The 27,633-nt window shown below is 37.0% G+C and overlaps 1 protein-coding gene across 2 annotated transcripts in view; it reads left to right on the top strand.

The window, feature by feature from the left end:
* The window catches only part of LOC150079036 (serine/threonine-protein kinase Nek8-like), a 266,092-nt gene that overhangs the window by 63,645 nt on the left and 174,814 nt on the right, over positions 1–27,633 (top strand). For both annotated transcript variants that reach the window (XM_090384054.1, XM_090384055.1), the window contains exon 5: positions 49–98. In XM_090384054.1, coding sequence (XP_090240180.1) covers positions 49–98 — 50 coding nt within the window. The remainder of the gene's footprint in view (positions 1–48; positions 99–27,633) is intronic.

The raw sequence follows: 27,633 nt of genomic DNA, 5'->3' as shown, positions 1-27,633 counted from the left end.
GTTAATATTATTTAACCTGTGAAACTTATAGTTAATATTTACTTCTAGGTTGTGGGCACTCCATGCTATATATCTCCAGAATTATGTGAAGGAAGAGCGTATCCTTTAAAAATTTTGTATAATGTTGTTGTATTGGATGCCATATTAATTATGGAATAGTACTTTATGCTAAATTATAGATCAGTATGCTAGTTGCCAAACTAAGTAGGTGTACCCCTGTAACACCAGGAAGTCAGATCAGCAATATACAAAATAGGAACAGCTCTTTAAATGTTCAGGTGTGTTCCACAGACATCAATAACAGCTTACCTGAATGGATCCTAGTGCAGAGCAATTTCATAGATGCTCTGCCAGGATCATTTGTTATTGTATTTAATACAAGTTATACAAGTTATGCTGTTGTTAAGAAGCAATAATTTAATTATCACTAACAGTTACAGAAATAGTTGCATATTTCCATCCTCAGAGTGATGGGGTATTCACAGTTGCAATCTTCCTTATATTGTTAACTCCATCAGAAGTAGCATTAGCAGAGGCATATGATGCAAGAAAGCTAGTTCATACAGCATCAGCCAAAAAAAAAAAAAAAAACTTCCCATTTCACCCATCCATTCACACCAAACGTTTGTCCACTTCTTCCTTGAATTTATTTAAACTATCAACTTCCACAATGACAGATGGAAGTTTGTTCCAGCAATCAACTACCAGCTGGCTAAAGGCAAATTTCCACACATCTATTTGACAACTGTCTTTCCTCAGTTTTAGTTTGTGCCTTCAGGTTTCTAATTTGAGCAGAAGGAAGAATCCCATTAGCATTGAGCCTGCTCAATCCATTCAAAGCCTTATACACCTAAATGAGATCACCTTGCAGGTGTCTAGTCTCCAGATGCTATAACTTGCAGAACTTAAGCCTCTCTTGGTATGAGCACCCCCTTTGTTCCTCTCACCAATCTTGTTACCCTTCTCTGTATTCATTCTAGCAACTCTACACCCTTCCTAAAATGAGGCCTCTAGATCTGTATGCAGTACTCAAGGTGTGGCCTCACCATTGTCTTATATAAGGGGATAATCACCTCCTTATGCCTGCTAGCAAAATTCCTGTACATAATTGACAAGACCCCTTGTCTGCACTGCTAAGAAAACTTCATATCTGATTGCACAATTACCCCCAAGTCTTTTTCATTCTTCGCTAACCTGAGTGTATTACCACAAAGTTGGTACATTTCTCTGGGTTTCCTGCTACCCGTAACAGTACTTTGCATTTGTTAATGTTAACCTTCAGTTGCCACTTCTCAGCCCGTCTGCCCAACTTTTCTAGATCCTGTTCAGTTTCATACTGTCATTAACAACCCTGCCAACCTTTGTTTTATCTGCAAACTTCGGCATAAAGTCTTATATACATTCATCAATATCATTGATGAATATACAAAACAGCAATGGGCACAACATCAAACCCTGGGGAACTCCACTAATAATATTAGTCCAAGAAGAGCAGTATCCATTGATTACCACTCTCTGTCTTCTCCCACTCAACCATCCTTTTATCAATTGTAGCAACTTGCCCTTAATGCCATACTGATCATTTGTATAGTAGTCTTCCATGTGCAGCAATATCAAAAGGTTTCCTGCAATCCAAGTATATAATATAAAAATTATTTTTTACTTCCAGTTCCTTTGTGATCACATCATAATATCCAATCAGATTGGTCAGACTACCCCTTAACAAACCGTAGCCAGGTGGGAAGGAGCAGCAGTGCGTAGCACACGCTTCTTGATTAGACCGGGGTTCGAGCCCGTCACCACCAAATACGGAGGATGCGGAAAGGTCAGGGAATGACTACCGCATATTCCCGGAGCAATATGGCCTTAGTTGCTAATGCTCCTAAAAACCAAATAACAAACAAACCTTAACAAACCCATGCTGTGTCTGAATTATTATTGCAGTCTTGTCTAGATGATCCTGCAATGCTTCTTTAAAACAGTAACTCCATTATTTTCCCCAGAACAGAAGTTAAACTAACAGATATGTATTTACTTGAGTCACCCTTTGTGAATTGGAGATACATTTCCACATCTCCAGTCTGTGGGGAAACCCATCCATGAGTTCAAGGATGCTCTCATAATTATGGCTAAGTCAGAGGTGGATTTAACGGGGTGCGTGCCCTGTGTCCCGACTTCTGAAGGGCCCACGCAAAACCCCAACAAATTAGTTGAACATATTAGTTCAAAACTTTGTGATTATTATTATGCTATTATTAATTATATTATACATATATTATATTCAAATTTTATTGGAAATAAAACATTAATAGTACATAATATTTTTTATTTATTTAAAAAATTGGTTAACATGTATATTTATTTTCCCTGTCTCTCTCTTTTTTTTAAGGGGCCCAATATTTTCTTCTGCGCCAGGGGCCTCAACTGACCTTAATTCACTCCTGGGCTACGGGTTAGCTTACTATCTTTGCTGCCTCCTTTAACATAACTGAATAGATCCCATACACCCCGGTACCTTTCCTATGTTTAACTTCAACAATTTCTCCTCTACTTTGCTCTCAGTTATTACAAAATCATTTAGCTCCGTGTTAGAGTTTAATAAGTTTTTCTGTTCTCCACTTCCCTACTGAATTCCTCATGTGTGAATGCAGATGCAAAATACTAATTCAGTTTGTCAGCTATCCGAGCAAGATCATCAATAGTCAAACCATCGATATCAAGTGGACCCATCTGATTCATCACCTTCCTTCTAGGGCTTATATAAGTAAAGAAGTCTTTACTATTTTTCATTGCATGCTTTGTCAAAGATTTCTCTTAATCTGTCTTCGCTTGCCTAACCTCCTTTGTGACTTGATTTTAAGCTAGCTTATATCTGCCACAGACATCTATGTGTCCTGATAATTTATATCCATCCCATCCATTTTTCTTCTCTGTTACTGGTCTCATTACTTCATCTGACATCCATTTGGGCCTAAATCTTGAACAGTATTTCCTAGTCGGTATGCAAAGCCAAGATTAGCTTCCAAGATTAATTCCTTGAATGCTTCCCATTTAGAATTTGCAGTTGGTAACATCATCAGGTTTGAATTTATGCCCTCTGTATAGAATTTAAAAAATTAAAAAATTTCTGATACCACTATAGTCATTTATGAAAGCAAAAACCCTTGATGGTATTTACATCTTTAAGTAAATCCCACATCAGTACACTGTGATCACTGCCATCCAGTGGTTCCTTTGTCTGTAAATTCTTAATTCATGAATAATCACTGCTAATAATCAGATCAAGAGTATTACTTTCCTCTGGTTGCCTCTCGAACATGCTGCTGTAGAATACAATCATCCAGTAAATCCACAAAATCTTGCTACTATGTGACTGACCAACCCACAAGTTCCAGTTAATATCTGGAAGGTTAAAATCCTCCGTTATAAGACATTCTGATTGGCCCACTGAATTTCTCTGTACAGTTGTTCATTGTACTCATCAGAGCCATTTGGCCTATAACACACTCCTACTCTCAATTTTGCTTTGCCAGTGTTTATGTCACACTAAACTGACTCAACATTGCACTGTCCACCCATGTCAACAGGATGCACTGCATTTGATTTTGTGTTTCTTAACTAACAGCATAATCCCTCCTCCCTTCCTGTCCTGCATGTTCTTTCTGTACACATTCTACTCCCCAAATTCTGCATTGCTTATATCTGTGTGACACCACATCTCTGATATCCCAACAATATCTGCGTTGTCTTGACCAGCATTTGAAGTTCATCAAATTTATTTACAATACTCCTAGCATTGGTGTACATGCAAGCATTAGCATTAGCATTAGTAGAGGCATATGAATGCAAGAAAGCAAGCTTATTCAGCATCAGCCAAAAAAAAAAAAAAAAAAAACACACCACTCCCATTTCACCCCTCCGTTCGTTCGAAATACCTGTCCAGTTGAGCCTTAAATTTGTTTAGGCTATCAACTTCAACAACAAGTGATGGAAGTCGGTTCCACCAACCAACCACCCGCTGGCCAAAGGCAAATTTCCGCACATCTATCTGACATCCGTCCTTCCTCAATTTGAATTTATGCCCTCTGAGGTGATTATTCTCAGCAAGATGAAGAATCCCATTGGCATTGAGCATGCTCAAACCATTCAAAGCCTTATACACCTCTATCAGATCACCTCGCCGGTGCCTAGTCTCCAGACTCTGTAATTTGCAAAACTTAAGCCTTTCTTCGTAAGAGCAACCCTTTGTTCCATTCACTAATCTTGTTGCCCTTCTCTGTACCCATTCCAGCAGCTCTACATCCTTCTTGAAATGAGTCCTCCAGACCTGTATACAGTACTCAAGATGTGGCCTAACCATTGCCTTATACAAGGGAATAATCACCTCCTTATCCCTGCTAGAAAAATTCCTGTATATCATTGACAAGACACCATGAGCTACTCTTGCAGCTCGTCTGCACTGCTCAGAGAACTTCATATCTGCCTGCACAATTACCCCCAGGTCCTTTTCATTCTCCACCACTGTCAGTGTAGTACCGCAGAGTTGATACATTGCTCTGTGGTTACTGTTTCCCATATGTAGTACTTTACATTTGTCAATGTTAAACTTCATTTGCCACCTCTCAGCCCATCTGTTCAACCTTTCCAGATCCTGTTGCAGCAGCATAACATCAGTAGTGTCCTTAACAACCCTGCCAACCTTTGTGTCATCTGCAAACTTGGACATTAAACTTGATATCCCATCATCAATATCATTCATAAACACCGAAAACAACAACGGACCCAACACTGAACCCTGAGGAACTCCACTAATAACACTGGTCCACGTTGAGCAGTGTCCATTGATTACCACTCTCTGTCTTCTGCCACTCAACCATCCCCTTATCCATAGCAGCAATTTACCTCCAATGCCACACTGCTCCAATTTGTGCAGCAGTCTTCCATGTGCAACAGTATCAAAAGCCTTTCTAAGATCCAAATATATAATATCAAAGTTATTCCCTGCATCCAGTTCTTTTGTGACTACATCATAGTATCCAATCAAATTGGTCAGGCAAGACCTGCCCTTAACAAAACCATGCTGCGTCTGAGCTATAACTGAATTCTTGTCTAGATGATCCTGCAGTGCTTCTTTAACCAGTGCCTCCATTAATTTAGCTGGAACAGAAGTTAAACTAACAGGTCTATAATTACTTGTCAGCCTTTGATCCTCCTTTGTGAATTGGGGTTACATTTGCACATCTCCAGTCTATGGGTACCTCCCCTGAGTCCAAAGAAGCTCTCATAATTATGGCTAAGGGTGTGCTTACTTCCTTTGCTGCCTCCTTTAATATAACTGGATAGATCCCATCCACCCCAGGTGCCTTTTTTATGTTTATCCTCAACAATCTCTCCTCCACTTTCCTCTCAGTTATTACAAATCATCTAGCTCACTGCCAGTGTTTACTTTACCTACGTCATTCTCCTTCCTGAATAACTCCTCATGCGTGAATGCAGATGCAAAATACTCGTTTAGATTGGTAGCCACCTGAGCAGGATCCTCAACTGTTTAACCATCAATATCCAGTGGACCAATCTGATTCATCCCTTTCCTTCTTGAGTTTAAATAGGTAAAGAACTCTTTTCTGTTTTTCTTTGCATCCTTTGCCACGGATTTTTCGTAGTCTGCCTTTGCCTGCCTAATCTCCTTTGTGACTTGGTTACAGACCAACTTATATCTATCATAGGCTTCCATGTCACCCATTAATTTGTATGTATTCCATGCATTTTTCTTCTCTGCCACATGTCTCATTAGTTCAACCTTGAACAATATTTCTTAGTTGGTATGTAAAGCCTGGTAGCTTCCAAGATTAGTTCCTTGAATGCTTCCCATTTTGAGTTTGCTGTTGGTAACATCATCAGTTGGTCCCACTGTATAGAATTTAAATACTGTCTCAGACCATCATAGTCGCCTTTACGAAAACAAAAACCCTTCCCTTTACCTCTGATGGTAGTTACCTCCTTGAGTAAATCCCACTGCAACACACTGTGATCACTGCCACCTAGTGGTTCATTTATCTGCAGATTCTTAATGCATGAAGAATCACTACTGATAATCAGATCAAGAGTATTGCTCCCTCTTGTTGCCACACGAACATGCTGATGTAGAAAACAATCATCCAATAAATCCACAAAAGCCTTGCTAGTGTGTGAGTGACCAACCCACAAATTCCAGTCAGTATCTGGGAAATTAAAATCCCCCATTATAAGACTCTCTGATTTACTGGCCCACTCTATTTCCCTGTACAATATCTTATTATACTCATCAGAGTCATTAGGCCTATAGCACACTCCTACTCTCAATTTTGATTTCCCTATGCTTATGTCACACCAAACTGACTCGACACTGCCCTGTCCATTGATGTCGACTGGCTTCACTTCCTTGGATTTTATGTGTTTCTTAACTAATAGCATAACCCCCTCCTCCCCTCCTGTCCTGTCTATCCACATTGTATTCCCCAAATTCCAGTTCCGCATTCCTTATATCTGTGTGACACCACGTCTCTGATATCCCAACAATATTTGCCTTTGATGTTTTGAGCAATACCTCAAATTCATCAAATTTATTTACCAAACTCCTAGCATTGGTGTACACGCAGGTATACATGCACCTGTTTCTATTCCTAGCTACCCTAACACAACCCATGTGTTTACTTGTACCGCAATGACCCCCAGCAGTCTCTGAAATATCCTGCATCTTGTTTTTCAGGCTTCTGCTCATTTCAATAGAAGCAGTGCAAGAATCACTTCCACCTCTGCCAGTGGCTACTGTTAATTTATTAGTCCTTGTATCCCCCCCAACTAGCAGTTTTCCGACCCTCCTAACATTGACTCGACAGCATCAGCAAAAATTCTTGCACCCTTTCTATTTAAGTGTATCCCATCCCTGTAGAAGCAATCTCTCCTGTTAACAAGTACAGTCCAGGCTGAAAAAAATTCTAGCTCTTGAGCCTTGCACAATCCCTCCAGGGCCGAATTGATCGACAAGGCTCTCATCATATACTCCCTCCTATCGTGTCTGGGCAGAATTGCAGACACTTTCAAATTCAACCCTAATTCACCGCTTTTTTTCAACAGTGACCTATACTTGCTAAGTAATTCCGCCGGTCTCCTACTCTTAATATCATTAGTGCCAACGTGTACAACTATATCACCTTTTGTGCCCTTAAAAGATGATATCCGCTCTACAACGTCATCAACCTTTGCCCCTGGCAGACATACCCTGGTCCTATTCCACCTATCCTTTTTACAAAGCATGTTCCCCGTTTCCCTGACAATAGAGTCACCAACAACTACTAGTTCCTGTGGGACCAGCGCATTCTGCCTAAGGGGCTGGCTCTGTGTTGCCTTATGACCAAGTGCAAGCTCTGGCGTTGATGTGGGCAGCTGAGATCTTGATGGGCCCCTCAATTTATTTCCTTCAAGGGCATCCACCCTGTCCTCCAAGCTCTCATAAAGTCCCATAACAACGCTGAGTTGTCACCTGATTTCCTTGCACTCCTTACATTGTGCACACACAAAGACATCCCCCTTGGCAGTATCATGTCCCGTACCTGACTGCTCCGCAAACATCAAGCAAACAGTGCATTTTAAAAGACTGTGATTCAGAGGGCAACTACCCCCCTCAGTTCTCCCTTGAGCCACAGCACTCCCATTAGCTTGAGCCTTTTGCTTTGCTGCTCTGGTCTGAGTCATGATTCCGATTTAATTCAATAAAATTTCTATTTCAGAACAAAATTAAATCCTTAAGTTATATCCCAAAACAGTTATAACGCTATATTTATTTTTTCGGTATCGAGTGTTTTCTACGAGTTCCCTTTATACAACTTCCGTATCACGTGTACCACTGTAGTTATGTATTAATTATTTGTTACGGTTAAGTCGTTATATATATACATATATATAGAGTTAAAAGTACAATTGAATTGACAATAAAGTTTATCAAGATTAATTGAAAATATTATATTATGCACTATACTACACTAAGCTTATGCTATCGTGTAAAATGGCGGGAATTCACGAACGGTACTTCTACGGACTCGTAAGTATTGATTAGCTTCCAAATCTCGCTATCTCAATTTAGAATAAACTAAGGATCCTGACTAGGTCTATAATCTACTTATAGAAGATAATTGATATAACAATTGGTTAATAAATCTAATAAATTTGGTTAAAAAAAAAAAACCTCTCGTTCAATTTGTAACACATGGATTTGATACCGTTACCGATACTAAGTAATACGTACAGAATCTCTGTCTAAGTTAAACTTTAAACTAAGTATCGTAACTAGGAATATAAAGCTACTCTAGAAAATAAGTTAATATGCCAATTTAAGCTAATAAATCAGAAAATAAATCAGGAAAAACTTCTCTGTTCCAAGAGCATCAAAGAGCTTCGTCCGCACAGGCTACCTTCGTTCCCTAACACAGCCCATGTATTTACTTGTTTCATGATGACTCCCAGCAGTTTCTGAAATCCCCAGAAACTTGCTTTCCAGGCTGCAGCTCATTCCAATAAAAGCAGTGCAAGAATCAATTCCACCTCTGTCTGCAGCTACTGTTAATCTATTATTCTGTAAATCTCCTACAAGCTAGCAATTTTGTGACCTACCTGACATCACAACTGTGCCTGAGAAACACATCACACAGCGCACCAAGAATTAAATGTGAATAAGGTATCTTTTTAGAAAAATATCTTTTTAAAATATGCTCTGTTAAAAGGAGGGGGAGCAGAGGTATGAACTATGTGACATAAGATTTTGGATGGACCTGTGATGCAAAACTCAAAGTAAACAACTGTGTTGAGAAACATGCAACATATCTCCTTCACAGGAATAAATCACTAGCAGTAACTAGAAAAAATCAACTTGTGTTAAGGAAAAGATGAATTATATGAAGCAAACTATACAAAACTTCAATTTGGTAATAATAGTAATATTAATGATGGTGATGATTGTCAACTGAAGCTGTCAGTCGACAACAAAACAAGAGGATGGAATTTTGTTGTTAAAAATTGTCATTATTACAGTTTTGTGATTATATTGACACTTAGAGTGCACATATTTTGGTTGGTGAATAAACATTTGAAGGTATTCTCTATCACTTGAAAGTAGTAGAGGGTTGTATCATGTATCCCATTCACACATTTTACTTTTGCTAAGGAGGTTTGTGGATACCCTATGTGTGTATTGTGGATACTCTATTCAATTCTAATAAGTGGAACCAACACACAGTGGGTTCCACTTATTAGAATTGCATTAGGAAATTAAAAATTGAATTCATTAACTAGTTGATTTAATTATCAATATTTTTTTTCAAAAATAATTCAAAGAAAATTTATTTATAGTACAGTAATTATAAATTTTATAAATCACATACAATAAACTAATTTGAAAATATACTTAATAAGTACATATAAAATTATAAAAAATATGTCCAGTATCTTGTACAAGATATGTAAAATCATAATACAACATTTAATGTTTGGGAAAAAAAAAAAAAAATCATTAATCAGAAAACTGCCCAAAGTTGATTAAATCATTTTTTCTTTAAAATAAGAAAATGCATAATTTTTTTTCCTTATATAAATAGCTGGACTCTTCTGGCCACCCACCTCTTAGCTCCAAATTTCTCCTTAAAATATCCAAAGCATGTCTAACTTATTTTTTGAAGATGGTATTGGAAACAGTGTTACATTCTGGTCTTCTTTTTCATAATTTTCACATATATATATATATATATATATATATATATATACATATATCTGATAATTAAACAGATATATGTTTAATTATCAGATATATGTATCAGATGTTGTATAGCGAAACAGATATATACATATATCTGTTTCGCTCTGCATTATTGCCGTACTACTGGCTGATGTTTTTATTTTAAATATTATATTTATTTTAATTATCAGATATAATTAGGCATCATGTGGAGGATGTGCATTTGCTGCCTCTAATGATAGCTACATAGCCATATCTATTTATTTTTATTACTTTTGCCTAATTTTTACCTCACATAATATAAATTAGTGGCAGTAGTGGGTTGATATGCTAAATAAGCAGCGCCTGTGCCGCCATCTATTTCTTTTCTTTCTATTATATAAGCTGGTTAAGCTTGCATTATGTCAGTGGTGTGGCTCTGATCTAGAGTGCTGTCTGTTCTATAGATTATTTTTCGCTGCATAAGGACCACCGCCATGCAAATCCTCTGCATTGGTTGATCTATCGGAGAATGGAGGGTTGGTTTGGCTCTTCGATATTTCTGCCTTTGCGATGATTTGTATGACGATTGAAATGCAGCGATTCCATGACCATTATTGGCCTCGTGGTCCTCTGTCGATATGGGGCATGATGGTCAGTCTATTATTTTGATATTTTAGTTTTTGGTAGTTTCTTTAACCCTTTTTTGGTGATATTTCACGTCTTTAGGAACTGGTACCTTCGAGGGGGGTACCGCTAAATTATTTATAATTGGCATTATTTTAAATTTATATCTTTTTTATTAATTGAGTTTAATGACTTAATTGACTAAATTATACCGGGGATTATCGACTACCTTTTTGTCCTATTATTTCTACTTTCCCTTCCCTGTTTGTTTATTTTATATTATTTTGCGTTTTGTTTCGCTCTGCATTATTGCCGTACTACTGGCTGATGTTTTTATTTTAAATATTATATTTATTTTAATTATCAGATATAATTAGGCATCATGTGGAGGATGTGCATTTGCTGCCTCTAATGATAGCTACATAGCCATATCTATTTATTTTTATTACTTTTGCCTAATTTTTACCTCACATAATATATATATATATATATATATATATTTTTTTTTTTTTTTTAAATATCAACTGCAATATTGCATTGCCAAAATGGAAATTACTGCAATATCTTAATATATTAAATTTCATCTGTTTAATTATTCATCAGTTTCTGCAAAATATTTGTTCTCTTCTGTTTCTCTTTTGTAATATTGGCCATCCTGGATAAATCATACTTTTTTTGAAGCAGTTTAATAACTGTATTTACTGTTGTCATCAACCTAAGTGTTTTTTAACCTATGAACTGCATTAAATAAATGAATTTTTTTTTAGCAGTTCCTCCAGCACTTTTATTTCTTTCTTCGTCAATTATACATGTAATCATTTTCCTTATATCTTTTCTGTACAGGAATTTTAATGTTTTTATTATGTCTTATTCTGAAAGTTGATCTGAAAGTTGTATTTGCAGGTAAAAAAAAAAAAAAATTATATATTGTTGGTGCATACTTTGTGTTGTGCAATTATACAAAAGTAAAGCAATTTTTTTTTTTTTTTTTTTTTTTTTTCCCATCTTTGAAATCAGTTCCTTCTCCCATTCTATTAAAAATTCCAAAAATATTTTGCTAAGTTATCCATGCATTTTTGTTTCTCATGTATTTTAGTGGTAGTGATACACCTCGAAAACATGTAGTTTTTGACTTCCCTATAATTAACAGTTCCTTTTTATCAATAACTGTTATATTACATGTAACCAGAACTGTTACCCTTAACTTTTAGTTTCTTCTCTGTTGAGTTTAAGTTATTTTTGAAAGTTAATGAAGTATCAGATGTCCAATAATAAAGACTGTTTTCATCAGTATTGTGTATAAATCCACCCAGTTATAATTTTTATGTAATTCTGGTTTTATCCATTTATCTTTTACTGATTCATTTGCATCTCCTTTTTTATCATGAAATGTTATTTATGATTTTTCCATAGATAACCAGACATTAGACAGTTTAAATTTTTTTTTTTTCCAAACTTTAAAGCTCTCTCCATAAGAATTCCTATACTCATGGAAGAATTTCACATTATAGCTTGCGTAAACCAGTGTAGAGCACTTTAAGCACTACAGCTTTTTCCTCATTATTTTCTTTTTCTACTGCAATATTGATCAGAGGAACTAGAATTGTATAATTTAAATGTGGTTTTTTTTAGAATCCTGCGTAATTTACTTTGTAATATTATTATTATTATTATTATTAGCTATATGGTGCAAGGAAGCCTGAGGCTTATGCTGCACCAGCCAAAAAAAATTTCTGAATTACCCTAAGAGAGAGAGAGAGAGAGAGAGAGAGAGAGAACACGAGTCAGAAGTAGTAGTAGTAGTGGCATGTGATGCAAGAAAGCAAATGTATGAGCTTATGCAGCATCAGCCAAAAAAAAAAAAAAAAAATCACACCATTCCCTCCAAATGCCTGTCCAGTTCCTTCTTAAATTTATTCAAGCTATCAATTTCCACAACGACAGATGGAAGTTTGTTCCAGCAATTAACCACCTGCTGGCTAAAGGCAAATTTCCGCACATCTATTCTACATCTGTCTTTTCTTAATTTGAATTTATGCTCCCTTAGGTTCGTAATCTGAACAAGTGGAAAGATCTCATCAGAATTCAGCGTGCTCAATCCATTCAAGGCCTTATATACCTCAATCAGATCACCGCGCAGGTGCCTAGTCTCCAGCCACTGCAATTTGCAGAACTTAAGCCTCTCTTGGTAAGAGGATCCCTTCATTCCCCTCACCAATCTTGTTGCCCTTCTCTGTACCCGCTCAAGTAAATCTACATCCTTCCTAAAATGAGGTCTCCAGACCTGTACGCAGTACTCAAGGCGTGGCCTGACCATTGCCTTATACAGAGGGATAATCACCTCCTTTTCCCTGCTAGCAAAATTCCTATATATCATTGACAAAACCCCATGACCTGCCCTGGCAGCCTGTTTGCATTGCTCAGAAAACTTCATATCTGACTGCACAATTACTCCCAGGTCTTTTTCATTTTCTACCACCTTAAGTGTAGTACCACACAGTTGGTACGTTTCTCTGGGTTTATTTCCACCCATATGCAGTACTTTGCATTTGTCAAGGTTAAACTTCAGTTGCCACTTCTTAGCCCATCTGCCCAAATTATCTAGATCCTGTTGCAGTAGCAGACTGCCATTACTGTCATTAACAACCCTGCCAACCTTTGTATCATCTGCAAACTTCGACATTAAGCCTGATATACCTTCATCAATATCATTGATAAATATACAAAACAACAGTGGACCTAACACCGAACCCTGTAGGACTCCACTAATAACATTAGTCTAAGAAGAGCAGCACCCATTGAATACCATCCTCTGTCTTCTCCCACATAACCATCCTTTTATCCATTGTAGCAACTTACCCTTAATACCATTCTGCTCCAATTTGTACAATAGTCTTCCATGCGCAACAGTGTCAAAAGCTTTCCTGAAATCCAAATATATGATATCAAAATTATTCTTTGCATCCAGTTCCTTTGTAACCACATCATAATATCCTATCAAATTTGTCAGACAAGACTTTCCCTTAACAAACCCATGCTGTGTCTGAATTATTGCTGCAGTCTTGTCTAGATGATCCTGCAATGCATCGTTAACCAGTGACTCCATTATTTTACCCGGAACAGAAGTTAAACTAACTGGTCTGTAATTACTCGTGTCACCCTTCGATCCCCCTTTGTGAATTGGGGATACATTTGCACATCTCCAGTCCGTGGGAACCTCCTCTGAGTCCAAGGACGCTCTCATAATTATGGCTAAGGGTTTGCTTAGTTGCTTTGCCGTCTCCTTTAATATAACTGGATTGATCCCATCCACCCCAGGTGCTTTTCTTATGTTTAACTTCAACAATTTCTCCTCCACTTTGCTTTCAGTTATTACAAAATCATTAAGTATCCTGCTACAATTTGATAACCTTCTGCCATTTTCAAACCTTAATAATTCCTCATGTGTGAATGTAGATGCAAAATACTCATTCAGTTTGTTTGCTATCTGAGCAGGATCATCAACAGTCGAACCATCGATGTCAAGTGGACCAATCAGATTCATCCCCTTCCTTTTAGAGTTTATATAAGTAAAGAAATCCTTGCTGTTTTTCTTAGCATCTTTTGCCAAGGATATCTCTTAATCTGCCTTCGCCTGCCTAACCTCCTTTGTCACCTGATTACAGACTAGCTTATATCTGCCATAGGCTTCTGAGTCGCTTGATAATTTATATGCATCCCATGCATTTTTCTTCTCTATTACGAGTCTCATTAGTTCATTAGATAACCATTTAGGCCTAAACCTTGAACAATATTTCTTAATAGGTATGAAACTTTTAGTAGCTTCCACGATTAATTCCTTGAATGCTTCCCACTTAGAATTTACTGTTGGTAACATCGTCAGTTTATCCCACTGTACAGAATTTAAAACCTGTCGGAAACCACTGTACTCACCTTTACGGAAGCAAAACCCTTTCCTTTACCCCTGATGGTAATTAAATCTTTAAGTAAATCTCACATCAGTACACTGTGATCACTGCCACCTAGTGATTCTTTTATCTGCAAATCCTTAATACACGAATGATCACTGCTGATAACCAGATCAAGAGTATTACATTCTCTGGTTGCCTCTCAAACATGCTGCTGCAGAAAACAATCATCCAATAAATCCACAAAAGTCTGACTAGTGTGTGTGTGTGACCAACCCACAAGTTCCAGTCAATATCTGGGAAGTTAATATCCCACATTAAATTCCCCTAAGTAGAAGGGGAATCAACAAGAAAGAGAAGAATGATGATATCCAGCACAGGACCCTGGGTGTGCCAAGTCCATACTCACCAGATGTGAGCCCCTGGGCCCAACTTCACACACACCTCTTACTGAGAACATGGATAAGATAATGAATCATGTTATTTTTAAAATTTCAGAGTTTTCAGTCACAGTTTGTTTTGCTTTGACATTTAAAACTTTTTTTTATATAAAAATCTAGGTATAAAATGTATAACTCTAAATGAAATTTAAAATTTTGATGTATGATGCACTTTTTTAGCATTTTACCCAGGGTATATCCTCATGTGCATAGTCTGAAACACTGAACATAATGTATAGAGATGAGCACCCAAGTGTAAGCCAGTGTAAACAGAGATTGACATGTGTGGTAGGTGACGTGAAACCTGGCACCACACTACCAGTTTTCTTATTGGAAGATTGAAGTGGCAAATGTTTATTTTCCAGAGCAAAGCTTTGGAAACCCCAAGACTTGCAGTATGACTGGTATGTTATGATGGACATCATGGCAAGATCCAATATGCCTTACATTTTGAGAGTACAGTTTTAAAATTGTTTTCAAATGCAAAATGCTGATCTGCCAGATCAAAACTGATTCAGATGCCTCTAGAAGGCATCTGAATCAGTTTGTGTATAACTAGTATTAGTAATAATAGTAGTAGTGGCAATGATGCAAGGAAGCTAACTTATACAGCATCAGTCAAAAAAAAAAATAAATAAATAAAAAATAACGAATTGCCTGCCTCATCTGTCCATCTCTCTTAATAATGTGTCTAATCCCTCCTTAAATGTATTCAAACTATGCATTTCCATAACATCAGATGGCACTTTGTCCCAACAGTCGATTACTTTCTCGATGAAAGCAAATTTTTACACATCTGTTCTGCAGCCATCCTTTTTCAATTTAAATATGTGTCCCCGTATGTGTGTATTGTCCAAGAAAGAGTAAGAATACAGTCATGATTAAGTTTACTTAATCCATTTAAAGCCTTAAACAGTTCAATCAGATCTCCTCACAAGTGCCTAGATTCTAAGTGCTGCAATTTGCAGAACCAAAGTCTTTTGGGGTGAGAGTACCCCTTTGTGTTGTTTTTGAAAAATCTGATCTCTGTAGCCATTCCAGGAAATCCACATCTTTCTTAAATTGAGGCTTCTAGACCTATGTGCAGCACCCAAGATGAATCCTAATCATTGCTTTATACATTGGGATAATCGCCTCCTTACCCTGTTGGCAAAGTTCCTGTATATCAACGACAGAACTTCCATGAGGTATTCTAGAAAACTTCATGTCAGACTATGCAATTATCCTAGATCTTTTTCATTCTCCACCTTTCAGTGGCACTACCTAATTGGTATATTATTCTGAGATTACTGCAACCCAATCCTTAAGCATTTACCAATGTTAAATCTCAATTGATACTTCTCCACCCATCTGCTTAATTTTTCTAGGTCTTGCTGCAATAGTATGCTTTGATTACCATCATTAACCATGCCATCAACCTTTGTCATCTGCAAACTTGGACAATATGCTCAATATGCCTTCATCAATATCATTAATAAATATTGTATACAGTAAGGAACCCCAGCACTAAACAGTGAGGAAATCCACTGATAACATTAGTCCAAGAAGATTAGTGACTGTTTATAATTCTCTCTCTCTCTCTCTCTCTCTCTCTCTCTCTCTCTCTCTCTCTCTCTCTCTCTCTCTCCTGCCACTTAACTATCTTTAATTGTAACAGTAACTTGTCCTGAATGATACATTGTTCAGCAGTGTGACATTAAAGGCAACCAATGTTTCATGTGGAACAGTGTCAAAAGCTTATTTGATGCCTCTGCTCTGAGCTAGTGAGTGGAGAGAGTCTGAGTAGTGTTTGTTGGAGGCATTACGAGGCCACATTATGTCAAAGAGCTGAGTATATTGTGTATATGCTATATATAAGAATTTCAACAATATATCCCTCCCCCCTCTACTTATGCTTTATCTGCTGAGTGCATCACGAATAGTCAAACTAACAGAACAAAATTTATCTGCTAAAAGATCTAAACCTCCCAGAAACTTCCTCATTCATTTCACATATGAGATGACCTGCCTGCACTAAAACTCACAACAGTTATTAATTAATCCAGACTCATTTTTCTGAAGGCTTGGGTGCCGAGTGAGCAATCAGAGCAATCTGTTGCAGAGGGTATTGTCTTTTAATTTATATAATTATCTAATTTTGATCTTCTAAAGTGAAGGAAGTTATCCTATATTAAAGAAAGAGAGAGAGAGACTTACTAACCGTTATGCTTGATCTCTAGTGGCACCGCTCCTACTTCCATGTGGCAGCACTGAAAACTTTTGAGAAAAGTAGTCTCCCAGGGCCAAAATGGATCACAAAAGTTTTCTGTTACTTGAGCCTTGGCTCTATCTCAGAAAATGTTCATGATACATCATTTGCAAAAAAAAGATAGAGAACTGAATTATTCTGAAAGGAATCTTAACCTTTTCTCATTCTCAAGCTAGCTAATAAATGAGCTCCCTTGAAAATCATGAAAATTTTGCAGGATCACCTAAAATAGTGATAAAATGGCCTAATTTTGGCCTTGTTATTGTTGCCACAATATCAATATCACTAAATTCAATATCATTTTATAACCACGTGTTTCCGAGCATACAGAGACCATGTCAGAAATAGTGGCCTGCATATTGTCTTCTTTCAACATAATTTCTATGGATTACCTCTGATGAAGACATTTGAAATTATGAGTTACACGGCAATATGTTATTGTATTTTATTTTATTTATTTATTTCATTTTATTTTATCTTATTTTATGATGTTTTATTTTACCTCATTTAATATTCTTTTGTTTTAGTTTTTTTACTTTTTCCACTCATTTCTGTTAGTTCTTGATATTTATTTTATTAATTGTTCTTGTGTACTGTTGATTCGATAATAACAGTCTTCTCCTACCACTTTCAGTATATCGCAATAAATTGCATGCTGGATTTCTATATATCATCCCTTATTTTCACATACATTTTTACTTTGAATGTTTCTAAATTCTCTCTTTTTTCCCCCCCTCCCCTCTTAATGCTATTTATTAATTTTACTTTACCATGGCATATAGTGTCCTCTAGACACCAGGATTGTGCAATATATGATGATGTAATTTTTTATGTATTTATTTATTTCTATATGATGTTTAATAAATTTTTTTTGTAGATATACTACCTCTCTTTTTTTTCTTTTTTTTTTTTGTTTCTTTTCTTTTCTCTGCACAGCTATTTGTTGTGTGTGTGTGTCACACAGTCAGTCAGTCATGCTCAACAGACATTATCCATTATGGGGATGGACTTTTTTTTTTTTTTTTTTTTTTTTGGTAGTTGTTGGCTCATTGGCTTCTGTGGCTATAATGCACCTCCTAAGTTTTTTTTTTTTTGCAGTACTTTGATCCAAGCCCGAGGCGGGATTCGAACCCGCAACCTTTGGGTTGCTAGGCAGGCACTTTACCCACCCGGCTAGCCCAGTCGGCAAGGGGATGGACCTAGAAAGATGCCTGTGGACATGTGATAGCCATTACTTGACAAACATAATCTCATACTGCTGAACACAGGTTCCCACACCTATGTTTATTTTCCTATGAGCTGAACCTCAGCCAGTGACATGGTATTGTCCCATCCCCTATTGTTTTCAGACATTGACTAGAGGGTTTCGGTTAATCCGCTAAACAGTGCTCATTGCCATATACTTTGAAAACTTTCCAGAGCGAAAGTTTCCTTGTTAGTAAACAACCAAACTATATGGAAATTCTCTAAAGCAGACTGTATCAAATTTAGATCTAGTATTGTTAATAGATAATCAAAGTATTTAGCATCAAATTGTAGATACCACTGAACACCATTACAAAAACAAATATTAGCAGCTGCTGCTACAGCTGCATCACAAACTTCAAACAAAATATTCACTACTGGTGAAATAATGCATGTAATACTGCAAAGAAAAAGAAAAAAAAAAAAAAGCCTGAAATCAGTTTTGGAAAAATTCAACCGATCTTATAAACTATAAGAAACTAAAACTGCATGCCTGCTGCATCAGAAAGAAAGCTAAAAAAGACTCGTGGATCTGTTTTTCTTCTTCAGTCACCAAAGATACAGATTTGAGAATAATCGGTAAGAAAATAAGACAGTTTAATGGAAAATTTCCATCAGCCTTCTTCCCAGTGCTAATGTGGAACAGCTGAAATAGCAAATGTATTTGCAGGCTACTGCTCTCTAATTTTTGCAGAATATGCATATGATACATCTTTTTGAAAAAGAAAACAGCAGCAGAAAAATATAAAATCAGTTTTGGTACAGAATCAGCTACGTTGTGTAACCAGCCTTTAAAATTGGTGGATCTTCAGGAACATCCTGAAATAAATCAGAGACAACAATGCAGGTTGTCTTGATGCCATATACTACACCATGTTAGAGGATCTGGATGGGAAAACCCCGAACTCTGTCTTACTACTATTTAGCCAAATTTTTATTGAACATTATTACCTTAATTCATGGTGTCATTCAGTAATAGCAATTCTTGAACCACGAAAAGATCAGTTAAATCCACGCAACTACGGGTAGTCACACTTACTAGCCACTTAGATAAGATTTTGGAGAAAATTATGAATGGTCACCTTATGGTATCTAGAAAATCAAAACTTGATGTACAGTGATAAATTTGGCTTTCAGAAAAATAGTCTGCATTAGATCTCATAATCAAGGTTGAAGCAAAAATGCTCTCATTTACAAAACATTTGGTCATGGTGTCTCTGGACATAAAGTGTTTGACATTATGTAGTTTCAGCATCCTTTGAGACCTTCATAACCCTGGATTCCAGGGCAGTTTACCATAATTAAATTAGAGCATCAAGTCTGTTTTCAGACTTTTCTAAAACTTTTGTTCAGGAAGAGAGAGTTCCACAAGGGTCAGTCCCCATTGTTACCTTATTAAGGGATATATACCTATATATATCCCCATTGCTACCTTATATAAGCTACCAATTATATCCACAGAAGATTGTTGTTATACACTTTTGCAAAAAGTGGAAAAATGTGTATTGAATTTCTGGGCCCCATATTAGATACTAAACTTAACTTTCTACAGCACATGCAGTATATTTATTTCTTTGAAATAAATGAATATCCTCAAGCTGCTCTGCTATGTCATGGGGCACTGGTTGCTATGCTTCATTTGTACTGGACTATAACCTGATTCTGACTGAACTCTATTACTGAATCGTATTCCTTACTGAGTCATATACTGGACTGTATTTCCTTACTGGGTCATTTTCCCGTATATGACTGAATAAGGAAGTCAGTATTGCAGTGGCTAAACATCCTCTGTCCATAGCTTGTGCACAAATATCCATTAGCAGTAAAGAGAAAGATGCTTACTATTACATATGCAGCCAAACTTAAAGGCTCATTCTATCTAGCCTTATCTTTTCAATTTGTCTCTGGTATATGAATAAACTTAATGAAAATGAGCCTACAGGAATCAGACTGAAGAGGCTTATGCAAGGCTATGATGTCACTCTTGAAAAAATTTTCCCAGAAATGAAAACCATGGAGCCAACATGGCCTTTGCATAAGTCATTCTCTGATGACTACTTTAGCCAATGAAGTAAACATTCACTAGCAAATCAAAATATCCAACAGCTACATGCATCAATAAATTTACATGCACTTCAGTTATATTCTAATGGTTCAAAAAAAAAAAAAAAAAATATATATATATATACATACATACATACACACACACACAGTAAACCCTCGATTTAATGGACCCCGATATAACAGATTTCGGATTTAACGGGCCGGACAAATAACAATACAGTAATATACACGTTAATCTTCTTTGATCTTCTCTGGCTTAAAATCTCTACCTCATTGTGTAAAATTCATCTGTTGTCTCTACCGTTCTCCCAACTCCACTAATCACTTGGAGCTCTTTGACTTCCTCTCTTTGCAACTTGACTTTCTCCAGTCCAACTTTCCTAACAGTGAGGTAATTTTCCTTGGTGATTTTAACGTTCACAACTCCAGCTGGCTTCCGTTTTCTAGTCACACCGACCCAGCAGGTCGAGATGCTGAGGCGTTTGCAATTACTAATGACCTAGCACAGATTGTTCATTTACCTACAAGAATACCGGACAATCCTAATCATACAGCCAATACGCTTGATCTTTTTCTCACAAACAACCCTTCTAAGTACAAGGTTGAAGTGAGAGGTCCTTTAGGCACTTCAGATCACAACTTGGTGATTGCCTCTTCTCCAATGGAACCTTTATCTCATGGCTATTCCCAACCTCGTATTGTTTGGCATTACAAGAATGCAAAATGGGATGACCTGCGAGACTTCTTTTCTTCTTTTCCTTGGTCTGATTACTGTTTCAAAACTTCTGATGTCAACGTTTGCTCAGATCGTGTCAGTGAAATTATTCTTGCAGGAATGGAATCCTTTATCCCACACTCCACTTTAAAATCTCGTCCTTTATCTAAACCTTGGTTTTCCAATAAATGTGCTAAGGCTGTCCAAGAGAAGAACGTTGCATATCGTAATTGGCTTGTTTCTAATTCTTCAGTTTCATTTTCTGCCTACACCAAAGCTCGCAACAATTGTAAAGCAGTTATTAATCAGTCCAAACTAGAGTTTGAACAGGCTAAGAGTAGAAAACTTGCTTCTTGCCCTAATGGTAGCCGAGCATTCTGGTCTCTTGCCAAAGTTATTGGCCGCAATTTTTGCCCATCTCTGCTCCCACCTCTGTCCAAACCAGATGGTTCTGTTGTCACTTCAGCCAAGGATAAAGCTGACCTGCTAGCATCCCATTTTTCTTCCAGCTCATGTATTTATGATCTTGATAAAACACCTCCCACCATTCCTAACACGCTCCATTCAGTGCCTCCTGTGGTCTTCCGTCAAAAGGATATCAGAAGGATTTTGATGAATCTTGAGCTAAGAAAGCTCCAGGTCCTGATGGTATTTCTCCACTTGTTCTCAAAACCTGTGCTCCTGAACTTACTCCTATTCTTTGCCGCCTTTTTTCACTTTCTTATTCCAAAGGTGTTTTTCCTTCTGCTTGGAAATTTGCTCATATCCAGCCAGTTCCTAAAAAGGGTGACAAATCCCTCCCATCCAATTATCGTCCCATTGCAATTACTTCTACTCTTTCTAAAGTAATGGAGAAATCAATTAACCGCCAACTCTTAAACTACCTAGAAACCTTCCGTCTGATCAACGATCGCCAGTATGGATTCCGTCAGCGTCGATCCACTGGTGATATTCTGGCTTATGTTACCCATTTATGGACTAATTCAATGGAAAGGTTCGGTGAAACACAAGTAGTTACTCTTGACATCTCAAAGGCTTTTGATCGTGTTTGGCATAAAGGTCTTCTAAACAAGCTTCCATCTTATGGTTTGCCAACTGTTTTTAGTAATTGGTTATCCAGTTTTCTCTCTGATCGCTCACTGAGGGTGATGGTAGATGGCTCTCTGTCTTCAAACTTCTCCACTAATGCCGGTGTCCCCCAAGGTTCAGTTCTTTCCCCCACTCTTTTCCTCTTGTATATCAATGACCTTCTTCCATTGACTGGATATCCTATCCATAGTTTTGCCGATGATAGCACATTGCATTCAACTTTCTATTTTGAGAAACCTTGTCCAGCTCAATCAGCTTCAAGTTCTCGAAAATCTGCTGCCAATTCCTTAAATGCCGATCTTCAGGTAATTCTCCAGTGGGGCAAAGACAACTTAGTTGATTTCAACCCTTCTAAAACTCAATCTTGTCTTATATCTCGCAAAAAGGATTCTTCTGCTCCTATGCTTATCTTTAGTGACACTCTGATTTCTAGGCAAAATGATATATCTCTTTTGGGGATTACCCTGACTTCTAATCTCTCTTGGCACAAGCACATTACAAATATTGCTTCCTCTGCATCTAAAAAACTTGGTTTTCTCTTTCCCCCTCGGCGTTACTTTTCTCCCAAACAGCTGTTCACTCTGTACAAATCGCAAATCCGCCCTGCCATGGAATATTGTTCCCACATCTGGGGTGGTGCCCCCAAAACCTCTCTCAGGCTTCTTGATTCCATTCAGAAGAGGGCAGTTAGGTTAATTAATGATTCATCTCTAACAGAGTCTCTCCACTCGCTTTCTCATAGACGCACTGTTTCTGCTGCATGCCTCTTCTACAGATACTTCCATGGGCAGTGTTCTTCCGAATTGGCTTCTATAATTCCCGCTCTCTCTTTCAAAACAGTCCGAACACGTGCCGCCACCAGCCAACATCCATTTACTGTCCAACTTCAAACCCACAGAACCAACTTTTCATCTTCCCCATTTATTCATTCAACTGCCGTTTTCTGGAACAACCTTCCTTCATACGTATTTCCTGAAAATTACAATCTACAGAAGTTCAAGTCCAATATCAACAAATATCTTCTTTCATCTTCTCAACCTCCAACCCAAGCACGGTACTAAGTACTATAGGTTATAATACCTCTCGTGTTTGGGGTTCTCATTAAAAAAAAAAAAAAAAAAAAAAATCTTGACCATATTATTCTTTTTAGATTATACAAAACTTCAGTGTTATTATTAATTAAAAATTAATTATTGTTGTTGTTTTGATAATTACCTACTTTTATTTTTATAATCAAATTCAGGAAATTGATTTTTATTCTTTCTGAAAACGCGTTCAAATAGCTGTTTTCCCAGATCACAGATAAGAGCAGTTGGTGACTTGCGAGCTGAACATCACTCGGGACACTAAACTGCAGGTCTACCAACTCGCTTTGTTTCAGTCTCAGTCTGCCTCAAGCTGTCGTGCAGTCAGGTTGTATACAGAGTGTTTCTGTGATTTCTGAATTGTGACTTTATTAAATAATTTTGCAATCCTAACAATTTAAAATGACATCAAATGATAGAGGAGTTAAAAGAAAGCGTGTGAACTTAAATGTGGCACAGAAATTAGAGCTAATTGAGGAATTAGAACAAGGCGTCTCAGTAGCATGTGTTTGTGAAATCTATGGCATAAAAAATCAAACTGTTTCTGATATCTGTAAATCAAGACCAAATTGCAACATTTTCTGTTTATGACAGAATATTACATATTCTTTATTATAATTTTATATTATACAGTACTGTATATTGTATTAAAGCTTTTTTTTTACATTAAGAACAATAAAAATTGTCCCCCCCCCCAAGTTACATTCGATTTAATGGACTTCGGCATTAACGGATACCCCTTCTTCTCCCCTATTAGTCTGGTAAATTGAGGGTTTACTGTGTGTGTGTGTGTGCGTGTGTACATTATTATTATTAATAATAATACGATATTGTATTATTAATGTATTATTATTATACAATTAATATTGTATTATTAATAATACAATTATTATTAATTTTTAATTAATAATAACATTGAAGTTTTGTATAATCTAAAAAAATAATATGGTCGAGATTAATGTGTATATTACTGTCTTATTATTTGTCTGGCCCGTTAAATCCGAAAATCTGTTATATCGGGGTCCGTTAAATCGAGGGTTTACTGTGTGTGTGTGTGTGTGTGTGTGTGTGTATATATATATATATAGATTGCCATTGAACTCAATGGAATTTTTCATAATCTCGAGGCACATTTGAAAAGGAGTGCAGTACACCAGTTGGGAACCATTGATTTACACCATGACCTTTAAGCAATCAAATAATTCTAGAACATGTCAGCAACATGCCCAGTGAGCAGATAATAGTATATACTGACTCTCTGAGTGCAGTAAACGCCTTGCAACTTAACTTCCTTTGTGCACCCAGTTTTGAAAAAAGCTAGATCACATCTAATACAACTTACACAAAATGGAAAAAATGGTTATGTTATGCTGGATTCAAGAGCATCATGAAATCCTGGGAAATGAAAAAGGCAGATCAAGCTGTGAACCATGTGGACTACAAATGAATAATTTGGCAGGGATGTATTGAATAATGAACATGATAAGATCAGACCCAAAATTAGCTTTTCAAATCAAGCAACCTGCACAGTGCTGTCAGTCCAGTTTCCATACAAACAGATGAGATTGCCTTTGCAAGAACATGTATAGGTCACACCCATCTTACCCATTTCCCTTTATTAATAGGTGATGATCCGCTACCTTTTCCCACTGTCACTCCCTGCTTACAGTGAAACGTATTCTCCTTGACTGTCCCCACTGTCAAGCTTCTCATAACTTGCAGCCTTTAAATCTCTTTTAGCCCAGTGCAACCCTTTGTATATCAGTAATCTAGTTCATTTATTTAAATATCTAAAAAATATTCAAATATATATGTTCATCTCTCAGACCAGTCATCCCTGGTAATAGACACAATTTGGCTGTAGTTGTACTTGTACCAGAAGTCTCTATACCAAACAAACAATTTTGAACAAGCTAAGACTAGAAAATTTGCTTCTTGTTCAAATGGTAGTTGAGCATTTTCACCAGTTACCAAAGCTATTGGTTGCAACTTCTGCTCATCTATACTCCCACCTCTGTTACAACATGATGAATTCTGTTGAATCCTCAGGTAAAAACATGTTGAATATTTTTTAACATATTTAAAATGTGATATGTTAGATATGTGTAAATGTTAGGTATAATAAAAAAAAAACGTTGACTACAGCAGCATCAGAGAGGTGACAAGAGAAGTGATACTCTTAATCCGATTATCAGCAGTGATTATTTGCATTAAGAATCTGCAGATAAAAGGACCAATAGGTGGCAGTGATCACAGTGTATTGATTTGGGATTTACTTAAAGATGTAACTACCATCGAGGATAAAGGGAAGGGTTTTTGCTTTCATATAGGTGACTATAGCAGTCTAAGATAGTGGGATCTATTTTTCCCGCTGTATAATTCTATACAGGGGGACCAACTGATGATATTACTATCAGCAAATTCTAAATAAGAAGCATTCAAGAAATTAATCATAGAAGCTAATTGGCTTTTCATACCAATTAAGAAATATTTTTCAAGGTATAGTCCTAAGTGGATGTCAGATGAACTGATCAGACTCATAGCAGAAAAGAAAACTGCATGGGATGAATATAAATTATCGGGTGACACAGAAGCCTATGGTAGACATAAGCTAGTCTGTAATCAAGTCACAAAGGAGGTTAGGCAATCAAAGGCAGATTACAAGAAATCTTTGAAGGATGCAAAGAAAAACAGCAGACTTCTTTGCTTATGTAAACACTAGGAAGGAAGAGGAAGGATCAATTTGGTGCACTTGATATTGATAGTTCGACTGTTGATGATCCTGCTCAGGTTGCTGACAAACTGAATGAGTATTTTACATCTACATTCACATATGCCAGAAGTTGATCAAACTCTAATAGGGAGCTAAATGATTTTATAATAACTGAGAGGAAAGTAGAAGAGAAATTGTTTTAAGTTAAACATAAGAAAGTTACCTGGGGTGGATGGTATCTTTCCAATTATGATCAGGGAGACAGCAAAGGAAGTATGCAAAAATTCTTGGATTGAGGGGAGGTCCCTCCGGACTGGAGATGTGCGAATGTATCCCCAATTCACAAAGAGTAATAGGAGTAATTACAGACCTATTAAAGGGTAATAGGAATAATTACAGACCTGTTAGGTTAACTCTGTTCCAAGGAAAATAATGAAGTCACTGGTAAAAGAAGTTTTACTGCAATTATACTTCAGACACAGCATGGGGTTTGTTAAAAGCAAGTCTTGTCTGACCAATTTGATTGGATACTATGATGTGGTCACAAAGGAACTGAATGCAAAAAATAATTTTGATATCATATATATGAATTTCAGAGATTTTAATGCACATAGAAGGCTGCTGTATAGATTAGAGTGTAGCGTTAATGGCAAGATGCTGCTTTGGATAAAGCGATGGTTGAGTGGGAGAAGACAGAGATTAGTAATTTATGGACATTGCTCTTCGTGGACTAATGTTATTAGTTGATTCCCCCAGGGTTCAGTGTTGGGCCCATTATTGTTTTCTATATTTATGAAGGCATATCAGGCTTAATGTCCAAGTTTGCAGATGATACAAAGTTTGGAATGGTTGTTAAAGACAGTATGCTACTGCAAGAGGACTAGAAATGTTAGGCAGCTGGGCTGGGAAATGGCAATTCACAAATGCATATGGGTAGCATGAATGGATAGGAGTAATGCATGTGGGTAGCAGTAACCCCAGAGTAATGTATCAACCACGTATTACTCTGTGTGTAGTAACACACAGAGTAATGGAAAATGAAAAATGACCTGCGGTAATTGTGCAGTCGGATATGAAGTTCTCTGAGCAATGCAGATAGGCTGCCAGGACATCTCATGGGTTTTTATCAGTGATATATAAGGAAATGGTCAGGCAATGATATAAGGCATGGCCCTGAGTACTGCATACAGGTTTGGAGGATCCATTTTAGGAAGGATGTAGAGCTGCTGGAGTGAGTTCAGAGACAGGCAACGAGATTGGTCAGGAGAACAAAGGGTTGCTTTTACCAAGAAAGGCTTAAGTTTTGCAAACTGCAGCATCTGGAGACTAGGCACCTGCAAGGTGATCTGAGTGCAGTGTATAAGACTTTGAATGGGTTGAGCAGGCTGATGGGAATCTTCCTTTTGCTCAGACCACATACATGAGGGGACACAAATTAAAATTGAAGGAGTTGTAGAACAGATGTACTTTAGCCAGTATTTGGTAGATTGCTGGAAAAAACTTCTATCTGTTGTCGTCATAGTTGACAGCTTAAATAAATTGAAGGAAGAATTCAACAAGCTATGGAGGGAATGAATTTTTTTTTTTTTTTTTTTTTTTTTTGCTGATGCTGTATAAGCTTGCTTTCTTTCTTTCTTTCATCATATGCATGGCAGCGTCACACAGTCAATTTAACATGCAGTATAGGCATGTAATCAGTGTAATACTGTTAGCTGTATACTGTGTGTGTGTGTGTGTGTGTACACCTGATCACT

The sequence above is a fragment of the Mastigoproctus giganteus genome, chromosome 10 (genome assembly GCF_048544385.1).
Source record: "Mastigoproctus giganteus isolate SK-2022 chromosome 10, ASM4854438v1, whole genome shotgun sequence".
Classification (NCBI taxonomy): Eukaryota; Metazoa; Arthropoda; class Arachnida; order Uropygi; family Thelyphonidae; genus Mastigoproctus; species Mastigoproctus giganteus.
Note: the sequence above shows the minus strand (reverse complement) of the source record. Positions and strands in the feature narration are given on the sequence as shown.